Below are 20,785 nucleotides of genomic sequence, written 5' to 3'. Positions count from 1 at the left end.
GATCCATTACCAATGTCTGCTGTGGGCACGGGTGGAGAGAGTGGTGGCAGGAGTGTCCCTGTTTAACCATCCCTGGTCTAGCTTCGCCCCAAGGGATAGAGCCATTCTAGAACACAACAGTGGGGTGGGTAGTGGGCTGGCCCAGGAGGGCCAGAGAAAGGCACCAATTCACCTACCTCCTAACCTCGAAGGCACCACCAAAATGAACCAAAGGACATGTGTTCGAGGCCCACAGAACTTTCCGGCAAAGCAAGATCCGTTCTGGTCTTTGTAAGCTCTTTAGAGAGAATCCCCTTCTCACAAGGACTGGGTGTCACCAGGCCTCGGGCCCCAGTTCTGTCACGGGAGTCCCAAGAACTGCTCTCCACGGGCCAGCCTCCAGGGCTCTCTGTGCTTCCTCAGGGGCCTAAGCCCCCTGAGCCTCTGTGCTTGCTAAGCCCTGTGCCTGGAACTCTCTCCCATGGCCGAGCCCTTGTGCAGGGGGCAGCTGACACACCAGCTTGGCGAGTGAGCGAAAGTCATTCCGTCTGCCTGGGCCTCAGTTTCCCCGTCTTCATAACGAGCAGGGGGCCTTGAGTCTCCGGATTGCTCTGTGGGTTATACTTGGTGACAACGTCAGCATTATCACCAACACCGCTAACGGAGAGGAGGTTACGAGGCTCTGTTCCGGACGTCTCACGTGAATCAGATCACCTCCTCTCTGCGGTATTCCTATAAAGCGTGACTATCATTACCCTCATTTTCCAGGAGGGGAAACTGAGGCACCGAGAAGCCCAGGAAGTTGTTCAAGGTTGCTCAAACAGAATGCGGGGCACGGGCGCTCAAGCCCAGCGCCCTGGTTCTGGAGCCCACCTGGCCCTGCGTTCCTGGGGGGAAACACAGGTGTGAGCAGGGCAGGACCTGGGGGGCTCAGGGCCTTGTCTAGGAAATGCCACGATGGCACACTCCTCTGGGTGACGGTGAGGAGGAAAATGAGGCCGCGTCTGAGAGCTTGCAGGGCACACAGTGGCGCCAGGGGACAGACCCCACCCTCCTCCCTGCCTGGCCCTTCTCTGCACCTCTGTTTCGTTTCCTCAGCTGCCATAAAGACAATAAACCGTGTCGGCCCCCAGGGCAGCTCCCAGGGGTCAAGAGCCATGTTTGGGAAGCACATGGGGTGTGCTTCTTGGGGCCTGAGCACCCACTATGGCCAGGCTCTGCGGACACAGGCGTGAAGAGGGCAGGGCCAGACTTCAGGGCCAGGAAAAGAGGCAGTGACTGCTACCTGCTGTGTCCCCGGCTGTGGTGGGGGCCCCGAAGATAACCGGAGGGCCCAGGGGTTTCAGGGAGGAAGCCTTGAGGGTGGGGAGATAGGAGCCAAGCAAAGAGGGGGAGGGGTGTCCCCAACAGGGGGGACAACCCGAGCAAAGGTCAGGAAGCCCCAGAGGGCGAGGTGGGTTCGGGAACAGACAGCAATTCAGGCAGGCCAGAGGGCGAAAGGAGTTTGCAGTGAGACTGGAGGGGTCAACAGGGCCAGCCCAAACCAGTTCTCATACCCACATAGCCATGCCGGAGGCATGGACTTCACCTGAGCTCCAGGGAGGGTTTAGGCAAAAGCCCCTCTGGCTGCCAGGTGGGAAGGAGGGGATTATGTACAGATGGGGGACCCCAGAAGGCTTCCTGGAGGAGGTGACTTAGGTGAGCTTTGGGAGAAGAGAGCTCAGAGAGCCCAGGAAGGTAGGCAAGAAGGGCGGGGAGTTCTAGAAGGGAGATAGGGGTAGACAAAGGCCCAGGAAGGAAGGGCAGGCGAGTTCTGGAAGGGAAAGCCTTGGAGATAAAGACCGAGAAGTAGGATCCTTTCTGGAACGCTCACCTGGGGAAGCAGGAAAGTGAAAATGAGGTCGGAGGCAGATCGGATCCACGCATTGGTCCTCGGATGTGGGGGGGGGGGGGGGGGGGGGGGAGGGAGGTGGCGGCGGCTGTTCCCCCCACATCCGCTCCCCCTGTGGGAGCAACCGGCCGGGCGTCCAGCGCAGGGCCGGCAGGGTTGGGCAGGTCAACCACAGCTCCCACCCTCTGCAGCCTGTGCTCACGGAGTGGCCCCTGGGGGAGGCTGGCCCTGCACCGCACAGCTGCCCGGAGCCTCACGGCCTGGCTGTCAATGGGGGGTGGGGGGGCGCATCTCTAGGCTCCCCCTGAATGGTGCACAGAAGGCCACTGGCAGTGGCCATCGTCCCCTGGGCCCCGTGCTACGACCTTTGCAGGGAATGTCTTCCGAGTGCTTTATCGTTCCCGCCATACACATGGGGAAACTGAGGCTCAGAGAGTCACCCTCGGTCACTCGGATAGGAAAGGCCAAGTCAGGATTCTCCAGTCCGTTTCTAAACCGCCAGACTTTTCTGGAAGTTGTCCAAGCTTGCCTCGTCCCCTCCCTCACCGCCCCCCACCGCCTGCCCCGACCTCAGGTCTGCCTTAGTGTGTGACCTCCGCTGTCAGCTCCACGTTCCACAGGTGATAAGACAATATGCCACTCCCCTCTCGCCAGCCCAGGCGGGCATCAGTAAGCTGGCACCGCCCCCCATTAATCCCCCACTGGCATACTTTCCATTTGCTCCACTGCACGCAGCCTCAGAATCCTTCTTAACCTGGCACTCTGGGCAGCCGCTACGGGTTGATTAGAGCTGGCATCCCAGAGGACACCTATCGGCCATCCCTGGTCCAGTCTCACCCATCACTTAATAGAAGGGGTGACTGAACCCCGGAAATGGGAAGAGACTCGTCACGGCCACCAGCGATTTAGTGACAAAGCCAGGCCTGGGACCCAGCCTCCTGACTCGTTTCTGGTGAGCGGGGCCCCGTGGTCCTTAGAGACGCCGCAGAAAGCAAGGACTCACCAACGACCCCTCCCCGCCCCGGATCAAGTGGCTTTCCGTCAGTCCCTTGGGAACAGAGGAATCCAACCCCTTGGATGGTGGCTGAGCCACTCTCAGAAAGCCCCTCCGCGGGCCCCCGTCCTGGGCAGCTAGACTGCCGTCCCAGCAGGCCAACGCCAACGCCCCCAGGCCTCCCCGCCGACAGTTTGGGGAAAAGTAGTCACTCACCACTGCTGGACTTCCTTCTCGGTAACTGCAAGAGAAAAGAGAAGCAGCCTTTTAGCTCTGGGAGGTGTCTCAGGGGGACGGGCTGCCCCGGGGGAGCCCCCTTCCCGCCCTCCCCAGCCCGCCCCGCGGCGCCCCTGCCCCCCCATGTTGGGGCACCTGCCGGCTCTGAGTAAGAGCTTGCCCCAGGGGTGACCAGTCCCAGTCAGGAGCTCCGTGTCCAGCCACCCCCGCGGGGGCCACCCTGGCCTATCCCTCCTGACGCCCACTGGGCGTCCACGAGGACCGGCAAGAGCAGCCTCCCACATGCAGGGGTGCAGGAAGGAGCGTCACCCCCAGGCCAACATTTAAGATACGCTGTTCCCCGCCTCGCAGTCCTGGCACAGCGCAGCGGAGTCAGAGAGGGCACCCGGCTGCCCTGTCTGTGTACGGGAGGCGGGGGGATCCCAGGACCGAAAGGCTGCGCACCCCCTCCCCGCCCTCCCTCCTCAGCCTGCCCCCTCCAGCTCCTTACAGCGGTCGGTCCCAGGTTCTTTTACAGGCAGTACGAGAACAGCGCCCAGAACGAAAACCTGGGACAAGCCACATAATGTGGTCGAACATCCAGCCAAGCCCAAAGAGTCATTCTTTATTGAACCATGAAACAAACAAAAAAAATCTCTTTTTTTCTGAAAAGTACTACATTGGCTCGGGTTGGAGGCAAACCAGTGCTCTCCCTACAATCGCTGAATGAGCACATCGAACCACCTCCAAGGCCGCACTCACTCTCCCTGGGGGTGGCCTCGGGAGACTGCGTCCAGCAAGCTGTGCCTCAGTTTCCTCATTTGTAAAGCGGGAATAACAGTAACGGTAGCTGCCAGGGGAGCTGTCCTGGGAATTCAATCAAAACCGGTGTGAGAGCTCCTGATTCCCTGGCACAGACGTTGCCTCAGTCCAGGCTTGTGGAGGGAAGGAAGGAAGGAAGGAAGGAAGGAAGGAAGGAAGGAAGGAGGAAGGAGGGAAGGAAGAAGGAAGGAGGAAGGAAGGAAGGAGGAAGGAAGGAAGGAAGGAAGGAAGGAAGGAAGAAGGAGGGAGGGAGGGAGGGAGGGAAGGAAGGAAGGAAGGAAGGAGGGAAGGAAGAAGAAAGGAGGGAAGGAAGGAAGGAGGAGGGAAGGAAGGAAGGAAGGAAGGAAGGAAGGAAGGAAGGAAGGAAGAAGGAAGGAGGGAAAGAAGGAAGGAAGGAAGGAAGGAAGGAAGGAAGGAAGGAAGGAGGAAGGAAGGAGGAAGGAAGGAAGGAAGGAAGGAAGGAGGAAGGAGGGAGGGAGGGAGGGAGGGAGGGAAGGAAGGAAGGAAGGAAGGAAGGAAGGAAGGAAGGAAGAAGAAAGGAGGGAAGGAAGGAAGGAGGAAGGAGGGAAGGAAGGAAGAAGGAAGGAGGGAAGGAAGGAAGGAAGGAGGAAGGAAGGAAGGAAGGAAGGAAGGAAGGAAGGAAGGAAGGAAGGAGGAAGGAGGGAGGGAGGGAGGGAGGGAGGGAAGGAAGGAAGGAAGGAGGGAAGGAAGGAAGGGACAGACAGGAAAGTGGGTGTTAGGGGGAGGTCAGCTGAGAAAAGGAACTGCGATCTCTTCCCAGGGAAAAGGGAAGGGAGGCCCAAGGGGGTGTCCCTGAATTGCTGTGGCTGATTGGACACGAGGAGGCCGCTTTCCAAAAGCCGCTCCAAGGGAGCCTGTACGAAGTGCCAGATACCAAGGGGCCACTGGAAGCCCGGCTCTGTGCCAGGGCCGGGCCTTTGTGCTTTGGCTCAGCTGCCCTGACCACAGCTCCGAGGGAAGACAGCGTGACTCTGCCCTGGCTCCGGATGGGGAAACTGAGGCACGAAGGGGCCAGGACCTGAAGTGATGGGGTGAGGGTCTGAACTCGGGCGTGTGGCTCGGCCGCCTGCCCCACAGCCTGGAATCGGGCGGTCAGACTCCCGGGGAAGCCTGGAGGCCGCTGCCAGAGCCCTCCCCCCACAAGTCCAAATCCCAGGCGCCCGTCCCAGAGCAGACAGCTGGTGCACGGAAGGCATGACAAGGGCGGGAGGTGCCGATTACCTGGACCGGCCGGACCCGGTGTTAGAGAATGCAATTTTCCAAGAGAGTTCGGGCAGAGGGTGGAAGGAGGGAAGGGGGTCAGGCAGCGGAGGGGGGTGGAGAGGGAAGCAGACCTTGGTCGAACCCGAGCTGAGCTGTCCTGGACTGCCACGCACGCCTGGGGGGGGGGGGGGGGGCGGCAGGGGCGGGGAGGGGTTGATGTGCAAAACCCAAACCTGGAGAAACACAGGAAACCCACCAGGGCACAGGCGGGAGCTTACGGGTCCGCGCTCTGGAGCCGGACGAGACCGTCTGGATTCAAATCCAGAGCCACAGCTTTCTAGCCCTGTGTCCTTGGGGGGGGGGGGGGGAAGTACTTCCTCTCTCTGGGCCTCAATTCCCTCATCTGTAAAACGGGCCGTTGCAAAGACTTAACTGGCTTGGTGTTCTTTACCTGCACAAGAATCCCACAGGCAGGTGGTGGTTCCATTTTCCCGAACAAGGCTGAGGTTCCAGACAAGTCCGCGTACTTGGCCTGAAGCCACCCGAGGCCACCTTGCCAGGAAAGGGCAGGGCCGCGACGGCCTTCGGAGCCCGGGATGAGCGCACAATGGGGACGGGTGCCGACGAGCTGCCTGACCTCGTGTGACCTCACAAGGTGTGGCCTCGGCATCACATGATAGAAACGGCAGGAGCCGGGTAGCAGACCCAGGGCTGGCCTCTGGCCTCACAAGGCCCGAGGAGGCTCCCCTGGAATATCCCTTATCTCAGAAGTCCCCTCCCCGCCCCCCCCAGTCGCCCCTGTCTCCAGGATGTAGCAGCTATGGTGGGGGAGGGGCAGCTAATGCTGCCCCTCCCCCATCAGAATGGTCCTCAACACAGAACACTGGTTGTCGGGCAGGCAGCCAAGCCCCAGGGGATGCGAGCCGGGGGGCGTGGGGCGATGGGCCCTGCTGATGCTTTAAGGAGCCAATTAACCTTTAGGGAACAGAGGAAGCCATGAGGTGTCCCCTTGGCACCATGGAGGGTCTTGAGTGGGGCAGGCATCAGGCAGCCCTTGGGGCGCCCAGCCACCTGCCCCCGGCCCCTCCACCAGGGTCAGGAGTCCTGGAGGCGACCAGGGTGAACCTCACTGTTCAGGCGAGGAAGCTGGGCTGGGGACCCGAGGGAGGGACCCAGGGCCACGGCCAGAAGGAGACACGGCAGGATGTCACTGCCCAGGTCCGCCCGATGCCGAGACCACTCTGTCTGGGTTTCCGGGAGCTCAGCCGTCCCGGCACCACCTTCTCGAGTCCTCCCTAACCACCTGTCTGATGATTCACTCGGGACGTTTCTCTAACTCTGCTCACTCATTGCCTCATCTAGCCTCAGCCTCAGCACTAACAGCCGTAAAATCACCCGTGACGTGTGCTGGTCGTATCTTTTCTAATACACAACAGAAGTATCACCATGAAGATGACCGTCCTTGATCAAACCTGGCCTCGCCGATAGGGAAACACGCCGACAACATGTGTCCCCCCCCCCCCCCCCCCCCCGCCACCGAATCTGGTGCTGTGGAAGGACGTGGTGCCCACGGAGTTCTCCTGCCAGAAACAGTCAACCTATTAGGCTATTAGACTCTAATAGACTATTAGAATAGTCTAATCATGAGGACAGCAGCAGACAAATCCAGAAGGCGGGACAAGTCTACAAGACAGCTGGCCGGGACACTTGAGTAAGTGGGCCGCCGTGAAAGGTACAACAAGGCAGGGGATTGTTCCGGAAAAAGAGACAAGGCCGTCAAATGCAACTCGCAAAGCCTGGATGGGGTCCTGGATCTGGCGTTAAAGACCAGCAATAGCAAACCTTATTCGGAGCGCTGGGGAAACTCCACCGGGGCGGGGGGGGGGGAGACACTAGATGCCCTGATGGACTCGCAGCCGATCTTCTTAGGAGTGACACCCAGGTTATGTGGGAGAATGTCCCTTTTCATCGCAGATGTGCCCTGAAGGATCCAGAGGCGATACCGGCAGCTTCTTGGACGAGGTTCAGAAACACACACACACACAGAAAGAGAAGCAAACCCTGGCAAAAATGTCGACACCGGCAACTCTAGAGGAAGGACACACAGGTGCTCGCTGCGCCGTCCTCTCAATTGCTTCTCTTGATTTTTCAAAATAAAAAGTTGGGGCGGCGGGCGGGGGAGAGATTTTTAGAGTCCTCGGGTCCACAGCCTGGGTGCGCAACCCCACCCACAGCGCCAGAAGGGCCGGGGGTCCTGGAGCTCTGACTACCACAGACACTCACTGGGAGGGCGGGAGGAGGGGGCTGGGGCGACATCATGGGGTCCCCCCGCTCCACGCCCCACCCAGATACCAGAGCGACATTCCCAGGCTCGTTTTTTCCCCCCCCGGGGAACCTGCATCCACGTGAGAAATGAACAGGCGTCGCTCACACCGCACTTATAACGGGCGGGTCCGTGCTCAAGGCTGGAGTTCAGGGCTCAGGGCCCAGCAGGAAGGAAGGCTGTCCTCAGGGCTGTCTGCCCCGGGACCACTGCCTCCAAGCCCCTTTAACCATCCTCCCGCCTCCTGGCTCTTGCGCGTGCTGTCCCTCTGCCCAGGACACTCGTCCTCACCTCTTTCACCTCGGTAGCACCTCAGTAGGCTGGGATGCCCCTTTCCTACAGAGCCCTCCCGCCTGCCACGGCCCCCTCTGAAACGCCCCGATCCATGGCAATCCCTGCTTGCCACGCGGTCTGTCTGACCGCCCAGGGCCAAGTCGGCGAGGGGGACAGCGGTGAAGTGGCGAGGTCCACAGAGAGGGCTCTGGGGTCGGCTCGGCCAGCACTCCAGGCCAGGGCTTTGCTTGTGTGGCCTTGAACAATGACTCCACACCTTGGAGCCTTGGTTTGCTCATCTGAAAATGGGACAAGTGACAGCCTCTGTCTTATCAGAGGAGGGTGTCCTTAAAGCACGTGGCACGACGTCTGCCATCTAGCAGGTGTTCAACAGAAGCAGTTTTCTCCTCTACCCGGCTGGATGCCAAGCCCTCAGAGACCGAGGCATACCCTAGCATCGCCCTCGGCACCCGGCCCAGCCTCCTGCACACCGGAGGCAGAGAACAAACCCCGGGTGATTTCCCACCGTCACCGAGCCACCCGGCTGCATTTGGGACACATCCTACACTATGTTTCTCACGTACAGGTTTACCTTCACGAAACCTGTGACTGTCTTTCTCCAGCTCGCTCTTGCCAGCAGGCCAGGGCGGGGGAGGGGGGGGGGGGGAGCCCGGACTCGATAGGAAACCAGTATTGACAACCCCAAGGCTGAGGCGTTGGGAGGCTCGGGGTCAGCGTCCTGTCTTGGCCATTTGTAGGCTGTGTTGTTCTGAACAGGTTACTTAACCTCTCTGAGCCTCTGATTCCTCATCTGAAAGATGGGGTTTACATAAACTCCTACTCGACACGGCCGTTGGGAGGGCTTCTTAAAAGGTGGAGAGAAAGCTCCCAGCTTAGGGGCGCCTGGCTGGCTCGGTCACTGGAGCATGTGACTCTTGACCTCGGGGTTGTAAGTTTGAGCCCCACGTAGGGTATAGAGACAACTTAAAAACAAAAATCTTAAAAGAAAACAAGAGAAAGAAAAGTCCCAGCCTAGAGAGGGCAGAGAGCCAGGAGGAGAGGGGCTGGGTGTCCCCTCCACTCCCCTCCCCTCCCCTCCCACGGACCTCCCTGAGAAGGGGGAGCGGCGGGGAGAAGGCCTGTGGGTGGCTCAATGGCCCCGAGTGGGGAGGGGCCCAGCCACTGCCCTCTGCCCAGCTCTCCCCCAGCTGGCTCGCTGCCACTAAGCCCGCACGCCCTGCAGCAGGGGTGCAGACAGAGACCTCTCCTTGCCACACCCAGGAGGAAGAGCAGGAACAGCCCCCCCCCCCCCCCCCCGCTCCCGAGGCGGCTCCCTGCACCTCCTCCCCCTGCACGAAGCTCTTGTCTGCCAGGAATGAACGCGAGAGAGCCGGTCCCTGGAGCCCAGGATAAATGTTGAGTTTCCCTAAAGCAAAATACCTCTCAGCTGATTGAGGCTCAGCTCAAACACGGTGGGAACGGAAAGCAGGGGCTGGCGGCCCCCACAGAGGCCCTGGAGGGATGGCGGGCGGACCAAGCTCCCCTGGGCCCCTTCGGCCACCGTCCTGTGACCGCCCCAGGCTCCGTTTTCTTCTCCAGGGACAGAGGCTGGATCAAGGGCCAGGGTCACCCGCACCTCCCACCTCCAGGGCAGCCAGGAGGCCTCTCTGGTTCGATTCACGCAAAAAAGAGGAAGTGGGGAAATTCGGGCCTGGCCACCGGCAGCCCCTTGTCACTAAATCTGACACTCCGTCCGTCCTGACACCTCTGAGCACTCAGACAAAGAGAGTGCTCAGAAGTGAAGGGCAGCTTCCAGAAGGGCAGCACCCTGCCCACGGGCCCCCGGCCTCTCCTTTGCTCAACCTCCGAGTACCGGGGTCCGTCTGAGCCCCTTCTTCACACGGCTGTCCGGGGGCACAGCCTGTGCACCCCGCACCCCCCTCTAGCTCAGCCCCTGTCTACGCTCCTCACGGTGGCCCAGGGGCCCCTCACGCTCCACGTGGCCCATAAGGACCCGCACCTCCCCCTGGACCTCCCCTTCCTGGGGACACCCCTCTTCCTGCTCTACCTGGCAGAAAACACGGGACCACCCGCACATTGGCCACACACACGCAGGTGGGGAGACAAGAAAGAGTTAAATGCTTGGGAGTCGCCCTCCCTGGGGTCCGGCCACACCCGAGGGCAGGGTGAGCAGACACCCACACTCCCCAAGCGTCCAGGTGCCTCAACTCCCCCCCTCCCCGCAGCCCCAAGTCATTTCCCATCGCCCCTGCGCTCAGCTCAGACAACAGCCAGCGTGGAAATACACTCGTGTTCCTGCGGGGGCAGGGGACTCGGCCGCCCTCAGCCACACAGTCTCCAGAGACCTCCAGTCGCCGGCTTCCGCACCCCATGAAGTGACCCGCAGGCAGTAAGCCAATGACGGCGGACCCCACAGGCCCCGTGTCCCGGGGAGAAGGCTGTGGACACCCACCAGGAGCGTGACGGAAATGGGAGGGGGGCACATGCCCGGGGCCAGACGATCCGGGCCAGGTCCCGGAGGCACGGTGCTAGGTGCCCTTGGCCGGGGGGGGGGGGGGGGGGGGGGGGGGGGGGGGGGGCGGGGGGGGCTCATCTGTAAGAGGGGGCTGCCTCAGAGATCAGCTATAAGCCGACAACACGCACAGGTCACTGGTGCTGACCCTCACTCCACGCCTCCTCCAGGCCGGGGAGACAGACCGCCAGCCCCCTGCCCGCCCCTCTCCTGGCTTCCATAAATGCCCAGCTGGAGGGAGCCAGCCTGAGTTCATCAGAAAGGCGCCTGGCCTCCCGCCCAGAATTCCAGGGCATTCCAGGCTGAGCCGGAAGCCCCTCTAGCTGACCCAGAAGGAGCAAGTTCCCCCCGAGCCCTGGGCCCCCCGCCTTCCCCCCCACCCCCAGCCCGCCCCTCTGGGTCCCCTCTCCCCACTGGTGGCGGGGTGACGGACGCCCAGCCTCCTCTGCATTATCCCCACCCGCGTGGGCTGGGGCCCACGGCCCCCTGCGGGGACGCGTTCACACCGGACCCCGGACCTTCGGTGCCGGCTCGCCTGCGGGGACCCACGGGCATCCGCAGGCCCACCGCGGCCAGATCTGCGAGCTGTCTAGCCCCTCACCAAGCCCTTTGCACCCAGGATTTTGTAAAGCCAGGGGTCACAGCTCTGGCCAGCACTAGGTGAGTTGCCCCCCCACCCCCCGCCTTCTAGGCCCTCCCCCTCCCCCGGCTGCTGGGACCGCCTCTGGCTGACCTGCCCGTAGCCCTAGCAGGTAGGCTCTCCCCCACCACGGGCCTCGCGCAGACAGGCCCGCCACACTCTCGCGGCTGCGTGACCTCCGCCAACGGCCTCCCCTCTCTGAGCCTTGGTCCCCCCTCCCTCACGGAGCCGCCGTTAGAGCCAAAAAAGAGGGTGCAGGCCAAAAGCACCGGGCCCGGCACGTGACGAGGGACAGGGGGACATGGACCGTCACGATGACGGCCATGGTATCAGAATAAGACGTCCGGGGTCTCACTGCCGTGGGGGCAGCGGCAGAAGATGGGGCAGGGCTGATGGGACCCAGACAGAGAGGAGCCAAGCCCTCAAGGGAACCGAGGTGTGGGAGGAGAGGCTGCTCAGGGCCGCTCAAATCCCAGTTCAGGTGCCCCTTGTTCCCTCCCGGCTCTTCAGGATCCTCCCGAGCCCCAGGTGGCTGAGGCTCCGGCTCGGTTGGCTGAGCCCTCCCGCTGCCACAGGCCCCGTGCTGACATGTGGGGGTCCCTGCCGGCCCACCGAGCTGGTGAAGAAACTGAGGCTTCACAGAAGCAAAGGCAATCGTCCAAGGTCACAGTCGGTGGCGGAGGAGTAGAGGCGGGCGCCCAGGTCCCTCCAGCTTGGTCGCCCGCGTGCTCAAAGAGGCTTCAGCCTGGAGACGGTTGACCCCAGGGAGGGGGCCACCCGCTGAGGCCAGCGCTCACCGAGCACCTGCGGCGGGCCAGGCACGGGGTGCACGGAGTGTGAGCTCCATGGTCCTGCAGGGAGCAGGGGCTCCCGACCGTCACAGCGGCCCGTGCCGCTCCCTCCCCTGAGAACCAGGCTCCCGGCTCCACCTTTCTCCTGGGCACTGAGACCCTCCCCACATTTACATCCTCCAGATAAAGCTCAGTTTGTGTCATGCCTCTCGCGTCTGTTTTCTCGTCTGACAAACGGGGTGAGAATGTGTGCTCCAACCGGCTCACGTGGGGTGAAAGTGCTTGGTCCCCGGGGCAGGGCCGCCTGCCGGAGGCGTCCAGGGGCTCCCGGAAGGCACCCTCGCCAGAGCCTCTGAGGGAAGCCACCAAAAGCAAGGTGTGGCTCAAATCTTACGTTCCACGGGCACCTGGGTGGTTCAGTCGGTTAAGCGTCCGACTTCGGCTCAGGTCACCGTCTCCTGGTTCGTGGGTTCGAGCCCCGCGTCGGGCTCTGTGCTGACGGCTCGGGGCCTGGAGCCCGCTTCGGATTCTGCGTCTCCCTCTCTCTCTCTCCGCCCCTCCCCTGCTTGTGCTCTGTCTCTGTCTCTCAAAAAAATAAACATTAAAAAAAAACAAATCTTACTTTCCAGCTCAGCTATTTCCACAAGGTCTGCATTCTGCGTCATCATTTATAAATAGTTATTTTACCCTAAAAATAAAGTCATAAAATATATCAATTTCTATATGAGTTAAATAACTCCCCCTCCCCCCACAAACTGTCAAAACTGCAGGAAGATGTACTTTGTCTCGTGCGGAACGTCTCCATTTGTTAGCATTTTCCGCGAACCCACCCGCACTAAACACCTGGCAGGCATTAAACACAAGCAGTGCCCGAACGACGCCGCCCGACAAGGACTTCGTACCCCCCTTCTACAGATCAGGAGACTGAGGCACAAACAGGCGAAGCCACCTGCCCAAGGACCAAAGTCAGTCTGCAGGGAGGCTGGGACCAGAAGCAGGGTCCGCGTGACTCCCCGAACTTGCCGGAGAAGTACAGCTTTGCAATCATCCCACGAATGCCTTCGGGGGGTCCCCTTCTTCACTTCCCGCCTGACTCCTGAACTGCCTCATCTGGTGCTCCTCAAAAGAGGCCCCGAGTCCCCGGCTTCTCTGACTCCCCACCCGGGCTGGGAAGCAAAGGTCCTCGAAATCTGCTGATCTATTAACAGCTCGCTTTGGCTGAGTGATCCAGACCAAGGCCCGCTCGCAGCCACCAACCCCAGCTCCCCTGCGTTCCAGCCGGGCGACCTCAGACACGTCAGTTAACCTCTCTGAGCGTCGGTTTCCTCGTCAGGAGACCCGGGATCTCTGAATCTCCCACGGGAGTCGGTCCTGAAGGAGGTGAACCACACGCCTTCTCCTGCTTCCTTCGAGGCCTCGGGGGAAGGTCGGTGGACAGGGTCTTCTCAGGACTCCCCGTGGAGGACCAAACCAAGTGCTTAGGGACTCAGTTCGGCCCAACTCCACTAACCTCTTCCAAGCACTTGCCGAGACCGGAGGCTGTGGGAGGCACCGGGGTGCTTGGTCGGCAGGAGGGGTCTTTTTCTGCACTGTATCCTTCTCTTTTTTGTTGTTTTTAATGTTTATGTATTTATTTTGAGGCAGGGAGGGGCAGAGAGAGGGAGACAGAGAATCCCAAGCAGGCTCCGTGGAGCCCGACGTGGGGCTCGAACCCACGAACTGCGAGACCGTGACCTGAGCCGACACTAAGAGTCGGACGCTGAACCGGCCGAGCCACCCCCGGGCGCCCCTGAGCGGAATCATTAGCCCCTCTGTGACCTTGGGAAACGGAATTCACCTCTCTGGGCCTCAGTGTCCTCGTCTGTAAAACGGGGGCGATGGTGGCAACGATAACCTTCCTAACAGGGTAGTTAGAACAAATGGGATTTGTTTTTTTCCCCCCCTTCACGCATTCGATAACGAATTGCCGAGCAGCGTATGGGCCAGGCCCTGAGCTGGAACACGGCACTGGCCCCCAGACACAGGTCCTTGTCCCACGAGTCTCCGATGTAACAGGAGAGACGGACCTAAAGCACACGACAGCACAGCCATCTAATGATCTGTGTAAACGGAGCCCAACCCAGCTGGGGGGGGGGGGGGGAGGGGGGCGGGCTGAGAGACCCAGGGAAGGTGACAGCCCCCCCCACCCACCCCCATCCCCCCCCTCACATACCAGGTCGCTGAAGGCAGCACTGGCAGGGATACTGAGACTAAGCAGGGGCTGTACCGGGAATGGGAACCAGGCACCCTGGGGTCAGCAGCGCTGCGAGCTCTGGCTCTGGCCCTTTAAGAACCCAGGGCTGGGGTGCCTGGGTGGCTCAGTTAGGCAGTTAAGGTTGAGGGTCTGACTCTCGATTTCGGCTCAGGTCATGATCTCACGCTCATGGGATCGAGCCCCAGCGTGGAGCCTGCTTCAGACACTTACCCTCTGCCCCTTCCCAGCTTGCACTCAAAAAATAACAATAAAAAGAAAAAAACTAGGGGCTCAGTCGGTTGAGCGTCAGGCTTCGGCTCCGGTCGTGATCTCGCGGTCCGTGAGTTCGAGCCCCGCGTCGGGCTCTGTGCCGACGGCTCGGAGCCCGGAGCCTGCTTCGGATTCTGTGTCTCCCTCTCTCTCTGCCCCTCCCCTGCTCATGCTCTGTCTCTGCCTCAAAAATAAATAAAATATTAAAAAAAAAAAAAAAAAAAAAAACGAATAAAATAAAAGAACCGAGGGCAGAGGTTGACCCTGACGGGCCCTCCTCACAGAAGTGACCCACCCCGGTCCTTCTCCTGGTCCCAGGCAGGAGGAGGACCCCAGCACTGGGACTCCAAGCAGTCATGGGGCACAGAGAAGCATAGCCACACGTCTGTCGGCCTGGCCAGAACCCACCGGAGGCCAGAGGGGCGCCCACCTCCCCAGGCGTGCCTGGGGCCTCGCGTGGCTCACCTCGGTCCCCAGACCGGCCCCCAGCAGCGCTCCCCCGAGGTGGGGTCGGCCCCCCTCCACAGGGCTAACCAGGCAGGCCTCTGCCCTCCCACATGCCTCCCCTCCACTCTGGCCCCTACACCTTCCCTAGCCCCTCAGAGCTGCCATACCCAGATGCCTCCAGACCTGGAACACGCCGCTCCTTCTGCCCGAAACACTCTCGACACCCCCCCCCCATAAACCAATCCCCCCAAGACCTCTTTGTGCCTTCTCCACTTCTCCCTCAGGTAGGGCCACCAAATTCAGCATATAAAAATATAGCATGCCTGATTAAAATTAGATTTCAGGTGAACAACGAGCAACTGTTTAGGATGGCTGGCAACCCTATCCCCAGGGTTCAACTGAAACATCACCTCTTCCAGGAAGCCCTCCCAGATGCCCCTCCCCACCCCACCCCAGACCTGGTAGCCTCCCATAGCATTGCAGAACGTCCTGTCTTGACGCTTATCCGAGCCTCGTGTTTCTCCGGCCGGCTCCGAATGCCGGAAGACCAGAAATCCATCCGTCCATCCCACTGCCCTGCGTCCTGGCGCCCCCAGGACCTGGCATCAGACAGCGGATCCGCAGAGGTGTTCTGCCTCTGAAGCGAAGGGTGGCAAGGTGGCCCGGCGATACCCTTGGCCAAACTCGCCCCGCACGGGCACCCAGGCCCTCCAGCCGCTCCCTCCCAGCTGGCTGGGCCTCCTTCTCCTGAGATGCGCCCAGAGCACTTCTCACGACCGCCCCCGGCTCCACAGAGCCAGGGCCAAGGAAACACAAATCCAGGTAAGGGCGGCTCGTAGGCCCCTCTTCTGTATTTTGACGGCTGCTGTTAGTTTTAATTAAGATCGTGTTGCGCTCCGGCCCAGCAAGGGCGTCCTCATGTCTGGAAATAACTGCCTCCCCATGGGGCCGTGGGGGCTACTGAGCCACGGACGGGAGGGAGGCAGGACCCTGGGGGCCGCGGGGGCAGAGGCCCAGGCAGCACGGGCTTTGAGCTCTGTCGAGCCTCGTCTGCCCAGCACACACACCATGTATTTTTGAACAGAAGGGAAGCATTCGCTTTTTCCCCCACAGCGCCAAAAATAGCCCCATCTCCTGCCTTTGAACAGGAATCTCTCGGTTCCTAACAAAGAGACAGGAGCGGGGTGGGGGGGGGGGGCGTTGCTGAAAGGAGCGGCCCTGTGGGCCGGCTGGACCCCTTCCTCGTCTCCCGGCCCCGGAAGGAGAGGGGGGCCAGGTCCCCGCCAGGCCTGCCTTCTCAGGGCCCCCACCCCCCAGACAGGGTCAGCCCCCCAGCCCCAGCCCAGGAGGTCGGAGGGGGCCACACAGGAACGGAGGGTGAAGACCCGATGGGGGGGACAAGCAGCTCCGTTCACTTGTTAGCTTGTGCGTTTTCCTGTTTGTTCATTTCTTCCAACAGTTACGCGCCGGGCTCCTTTCTTTCCGGGAGCCGGGGGGGGGGGGGGGGGGCGGACAGCGGTGACCCCCGTGACCAGACGAGTCCATGCTCACGGTGCTCATCGCTGAGTGAGAAGGGGCCGAGCGGAAGGTGTCCCCGCCACCCGATCCGGGGAGGCCACTGGGCGGTCTCTGGGCACCTGCCGTAAAGGGGCCGCTGGGTGCTGGCACAAGCAGAGGGTGAACCAGAGGGGAGGGGAGGGTGAAAAGCGCCTCGGAGCGACCCCTCGCCTGGGGCACGGACCCTCATTCAACCTGGCAGCGAGCCTACAAGAGGCATCTCCCATCCCCTGAGTACGCCGGGGCTCAGAGGAAGGGGTACGGGAACTTGGGACCGGCCAGGCCCCTTTGCCAGTATTTTCACACTCGTTCGGGCCACAATCCTGGGAAGTGGGACCGTCATCATCTGCCCATTTCACAGGTGAAGTAAGGAGGCTCGAGGGAACGAGCTTGGCCGAGGGTCCCAGAGCTCACGAGAGGAGCCGGGGTTCGCCCGCAGGCCCGGCAGGACCCTGCCCGGGAGCGCCTGACGCCCCACTGCGCACAAGCCATCTCAGCTGCCGTCGTCCTCCCCCACCACCCCCCTACCCCCACCCCTCCCACCCCTGCTCCGCAGAAGAGAAAGCGGAGTCAGGAGTCGGGGCTGGGAGGTGGAGAAGGAGGGATGGGAAGTGAACCCGGCTCTGGGGGCCGCCAGATCCAGGGCCCTTTCTGGTTCCCGCAGAAGCTTCATCGTTTAAAAAAAAAAAAAAGAAAAGAGGCCACCTTCTGTCCCCAAAAGGCCAGAGCAGTAGGGAAGCCGGGGGAGGGTGGAGAGAGAGAAAGAGAGAGAGAGAGAGAGAGAGAGAGAGAGAGAGAGGCGCACTCTGAGCCCACTTCCTAGCTGAAAACCCAAGCCTGAAATAAAAAAAGCAGAGTGCTATTTCTGCTTTGGGTTAAACATTCCTCAAAGCCACATTCCTCCCGCCCTCCTCCTTCTCCCCTGCCAGGGAATCCAGAGCACGGTGGCCCGGTGGCCTGGACGCCCCGCCAGCTTCCCGGTGCCACCGCATGAGACCAGGAGTGCCACAGCCAGTAGCTGCCCTGCACCCCTTTCTGGGCACCCCCAACCTGGGGAGTACTGCCCCCTAGGTGGCCCCACCAGGATACCCCTTGGGCTAAGAAAAGGTGACATCCAGGGGCATCCGGGTGGCTCAGTGGGTCAAGCGTCCGACTTCGGCTCAGGTCACGATCTCGCGGTCCATGGGTTCGAGCCCCGCGTCGGGCTCTGTGCTGACGGCTCGGAGCCTGGAGCCCGCTTCGGATGCTGGGTCTCCCTCTCTCTCTTTGCCCCTCCCCCGGATGCACTCTGTCTCTCAAAAATGGAATAAACATTTTAAAAAATTAAAAGAAAAGGTGACATCCCATCACACAGACAGCAGGACGCTGGAGAAATGGAGACCCTGAGGGGGTAGCCAAAAGCCACAGCAAGTCTGGCTGGAACCAGGACCCCAGACCCCGACTCCCTTGGAGGTTCCCCGGGCCTCGTCTGATTGTGGGTCAGGAGCACAGTCAGGTCCCACCCTGGCCGGGGGACGACCGAAACAAAGCAACACACGGACACTCTGGGAAGCCCAAAGCCTTACTTACGCGGAGGTGTTCACAGGCCTGCCCTGTGCATGGCTCCAGGCTGGGCACTGCACAAAAACAAATCTACTGCACGTTGTCCCAACGTTCAAGGAGCTTACCAGACCTCTGGCCTCTGAGGTCCCCCTCTGTTGCTATGTCCCCGAGCCTCACACTGCACCTGTGGTCTCCTCCTTCGCCCAACAGACCTTTCTCGAGGTACCCAGGCCGCACCAGGCACTGGCAGGTCAGGACAGCTGGGGGCGCTCCAGGGGTACCACTGGTCTCCACGGCCGGCCGTATCCTTGGGCGGCCTCTTGCTTCCCGGCCCCAGCCCGCAGGCTCCCCGGGAGCAGGGATGGGGCCAGCACCGCACCAGGGGACACGCCGCTCCTGAGCTCACGGGCCGGGAGGACTCCGTGAGGCGAGCACAGCGCTGGGCACCTAGCGAGCACCAGAGCCTCCGCGGGGATGGGCAGAGGCCGAGAGAGAGGCCCGACTCCCAGGGGCAGCCAAGGCCGAGGCTGCCCCAGATCCCTTGCAGGAGGCGAAACATCTGGAACCAGCAGGGCCGTGCGTGAGGCTACGGAACCAGAAGGATCCCACCCGCTGTCCGAGCTCACATCCGGCCCGGGAAGCTGGGACGCCCGGCCAGCATCTGATGTCCAACAGCTGCTTGAATGCCTCCGGTGCTGGGAGGGTGTTCACCACCCTCCTCAGCAGCTCCAAGGTCGTAAGGCTCACAGAGACCGTGGGAGGCAGGCACGTGGTGGGGGGCATTGTTTTGTCAGACGAAGAGCCGAGCCTGAGCCCCAGTTTGGCCACTGGCCGGCGGGGAGGCCCTGGGCATGTCTCTGAATCTGCCCGGGCCTCTCTATTTCTTCACCTGTAAAGTGGGCACAACAGTCCCTCCTCCCCGGGTCGCGGTGACACCACAGCGGGGATAAATCTGTACTCGGGATTCAGGGCACCGCATGCTCCCTTGGTAAACGGGGGATGTCACCTTTGTTATTCTTCTCATGTCCCTCCCCCCCCCCACCCCCCCACTGCCCCAGGACAGACGGGCCCCCACAGACCACGGTGGGGAGGGCAGAAGGAGGCCGAGAAGGGACAGCCAGGTCGCCAGGTCCCAGGGCCGGCAACTGCGCAATCAGCTTGTGACTCAGGCTCCCAGGCTGCCCCCCCCACCCCCGCCTGCGCCAGTGCACATCCACATCTACGACCTGCACGGAGCTGCCCTCACGCACACCAGCATGCACACGCGCGTGCCCAGACGAGCCGGCCCGCCCACTCCTGACACGCGCCGCGACCCCGTCACTCACACCCAGAGCACGCCCACGGGCACCGGGGCTGGCGCATGTGATCCCAGCCCCCGCCCCGCCGCACACCCACGCCAGGCGCCCACGCTTGCTCACGGTCGCCCGCACACGCGGCCACGGCAGCTTCGCGGCACCCCCGCCCACGAGGGCCCGCACTTGGCCCGGGATCAAGGGCCACCTGCCTCACTCGGCGGACGGGCGGCCTGGGGCCAACCCTGATCCCCTGTGAGCCTCGGTTTCTCATCTGTAAGCGAGGACCCCCTCCTCCCCGCCCCAGGGACTCCTGGGAGGAGCTGGTGATGGGCACATGGGAGCCCTGAGCCCCCCCCCCCCCCCACACTCACACGAACCTACTGCAGAGACGGCCACTGATCCTCGTGCGTTGTTGATTACGGGTCCTCCCCCCTCGCTGATGAGCCACCAAATTCACGCCTCCGCTATCCCTAACCTCACCCACAGCGGACCCAACCCGCAGATGGGAAAACCAAGGCACGAGAAACTAAGAACTGTGCCTGTGGCCGCGACAGCACGTTCTCCCAGGCAGACACCAGAGGCAGACACGGGGCGCGCTCCGTCCCCGGGGCCCCGGTGTAGCCGCCCCACAACAGTCTCGCCAGCTGGCAATGTGAACATTGCACAGAAGGGGAAACTGAGTCCCAGGGGGGCGCTGGTGACTCCACAGTCACTGTCCAGGCTGCGAGGGTTCTGGGACTGGAGCCCAGGCAGGTGTCTCTCCGGCCCTCCAAGGCCACGTCCATGCAAGGGATCCAAAGGCCAGCGTCTCCGAGCAGGCCTTCCCTCCCCGACTCAGAATGATCCTGCCACCAGCCAGCGAGGCCAAATCCAGAGGCCCTCCTATTGGCCACTCCCTCCCAATTTAGCAGAGGGCTTGTGACCGCCCAGGCGAGGGGCCGAGGACCGCGGTCCCCTGACACCAACAGCTATGTGGCCTCTTTCCTGTGACGGTATTTACTGAGCACTTACTACATGCCGCTCCCTGTGTCCTCCCGCTGGGAAGAACCCTGCGGCCCATCCCCGTGTCACACACCAGACGCACACCCAGAACTCAGAGGGGTCAGGGGCTGGACGGCCACGGCCACAAGACAGCAAGCTGGCCCACAAGCCCTCAACACACTGCTGTCCTGCCCTCAGCCGGGTATCTGACCCCGATTTCAAGCTACCTGGAAACTTGGCACATTAATTTATGAGGTTCTGTGCCCTGGTAAATAGACCACACCCAGGACGTGCGAAGCATTTCATCTCACGATGCCAGTAAAAAGGATGCTCTTTTTAATGGATGCCGGTTTTCTCCTTACCCGAGAGCAAGAGATATTTAGGACAAGACGAACCATCTCAGAAAAAAGCAAGACCTCACCAGAGGCGCCCCCAACGAGAGCCAGCCGTCCTGGGTTTCTGCCTGGTATTTGCCACATAACCTTGGGAAAGACACCTCGCCTCTCTGAGACTAGGGTTTTCCATTTGTAAAAAAGGGCACTGGACTACATGACCCCAAAGTGCCCTCTAGCTCAGAGATTCCAGAATTCTATCGAACAGTAATCAAGGGCGCCTCGGGGGCTCCGTGGGTTAAGCGCCCGACTTGGGCTCGGGTCACGATCTTACGGTTTGTGAGTTCGAGCCCCGCGTCGGGCTCTGCGCGGTCAGCACGGAGCCTGCTTCGGATCCTCTGTCCCCCTCTTTCTCTCTGCCCCTCCCCTAATCAAGGGAATG

General features: G+C 61.6%; 1 protein-coding gene across 1 annotated transcript in view; it reads right to left on the bottom strand.

Annotated features, from left to right (window-relative positions):
* The window catches only part of NCS1 (neuronal calcium sensor 1), a 59,873-nt gene that overhangs the window by 23,567 nt on the left and 15,521 nt on the right, over positions 1-20,785 (bottom strand). Inside the window, exon 2 of the mRNA XM_078436361.2 lies at positions 3,081-3,105. Coding sequence (XP_078292487.1) covers positions 3,081-3,105 — 25 coding nt within the window. The remainder of the gene's footprint in view (positions 1-3,080; positions 3,106-20,785) is intronic.

Source organism: Panthera onca, chromosome D4 (genome assembly GCF_046562875.1).
Source record: "Panthera onca isolate mPanOnc1 chromosome D4, mPanOnc1 haplotype 2, whole genome shotgun sequence".
Taxonomy (NCBI): Eukaryota; Metazoa; Chordata; class Mammalia; order Carnivora; family Felidae; genus Panthera; species Panthera onca.
The sequence above is the reverse complement of the archived record's forward strand: the minus strand, read 5'-3'. Positions and strand labels throughout refer to the sequence as shown.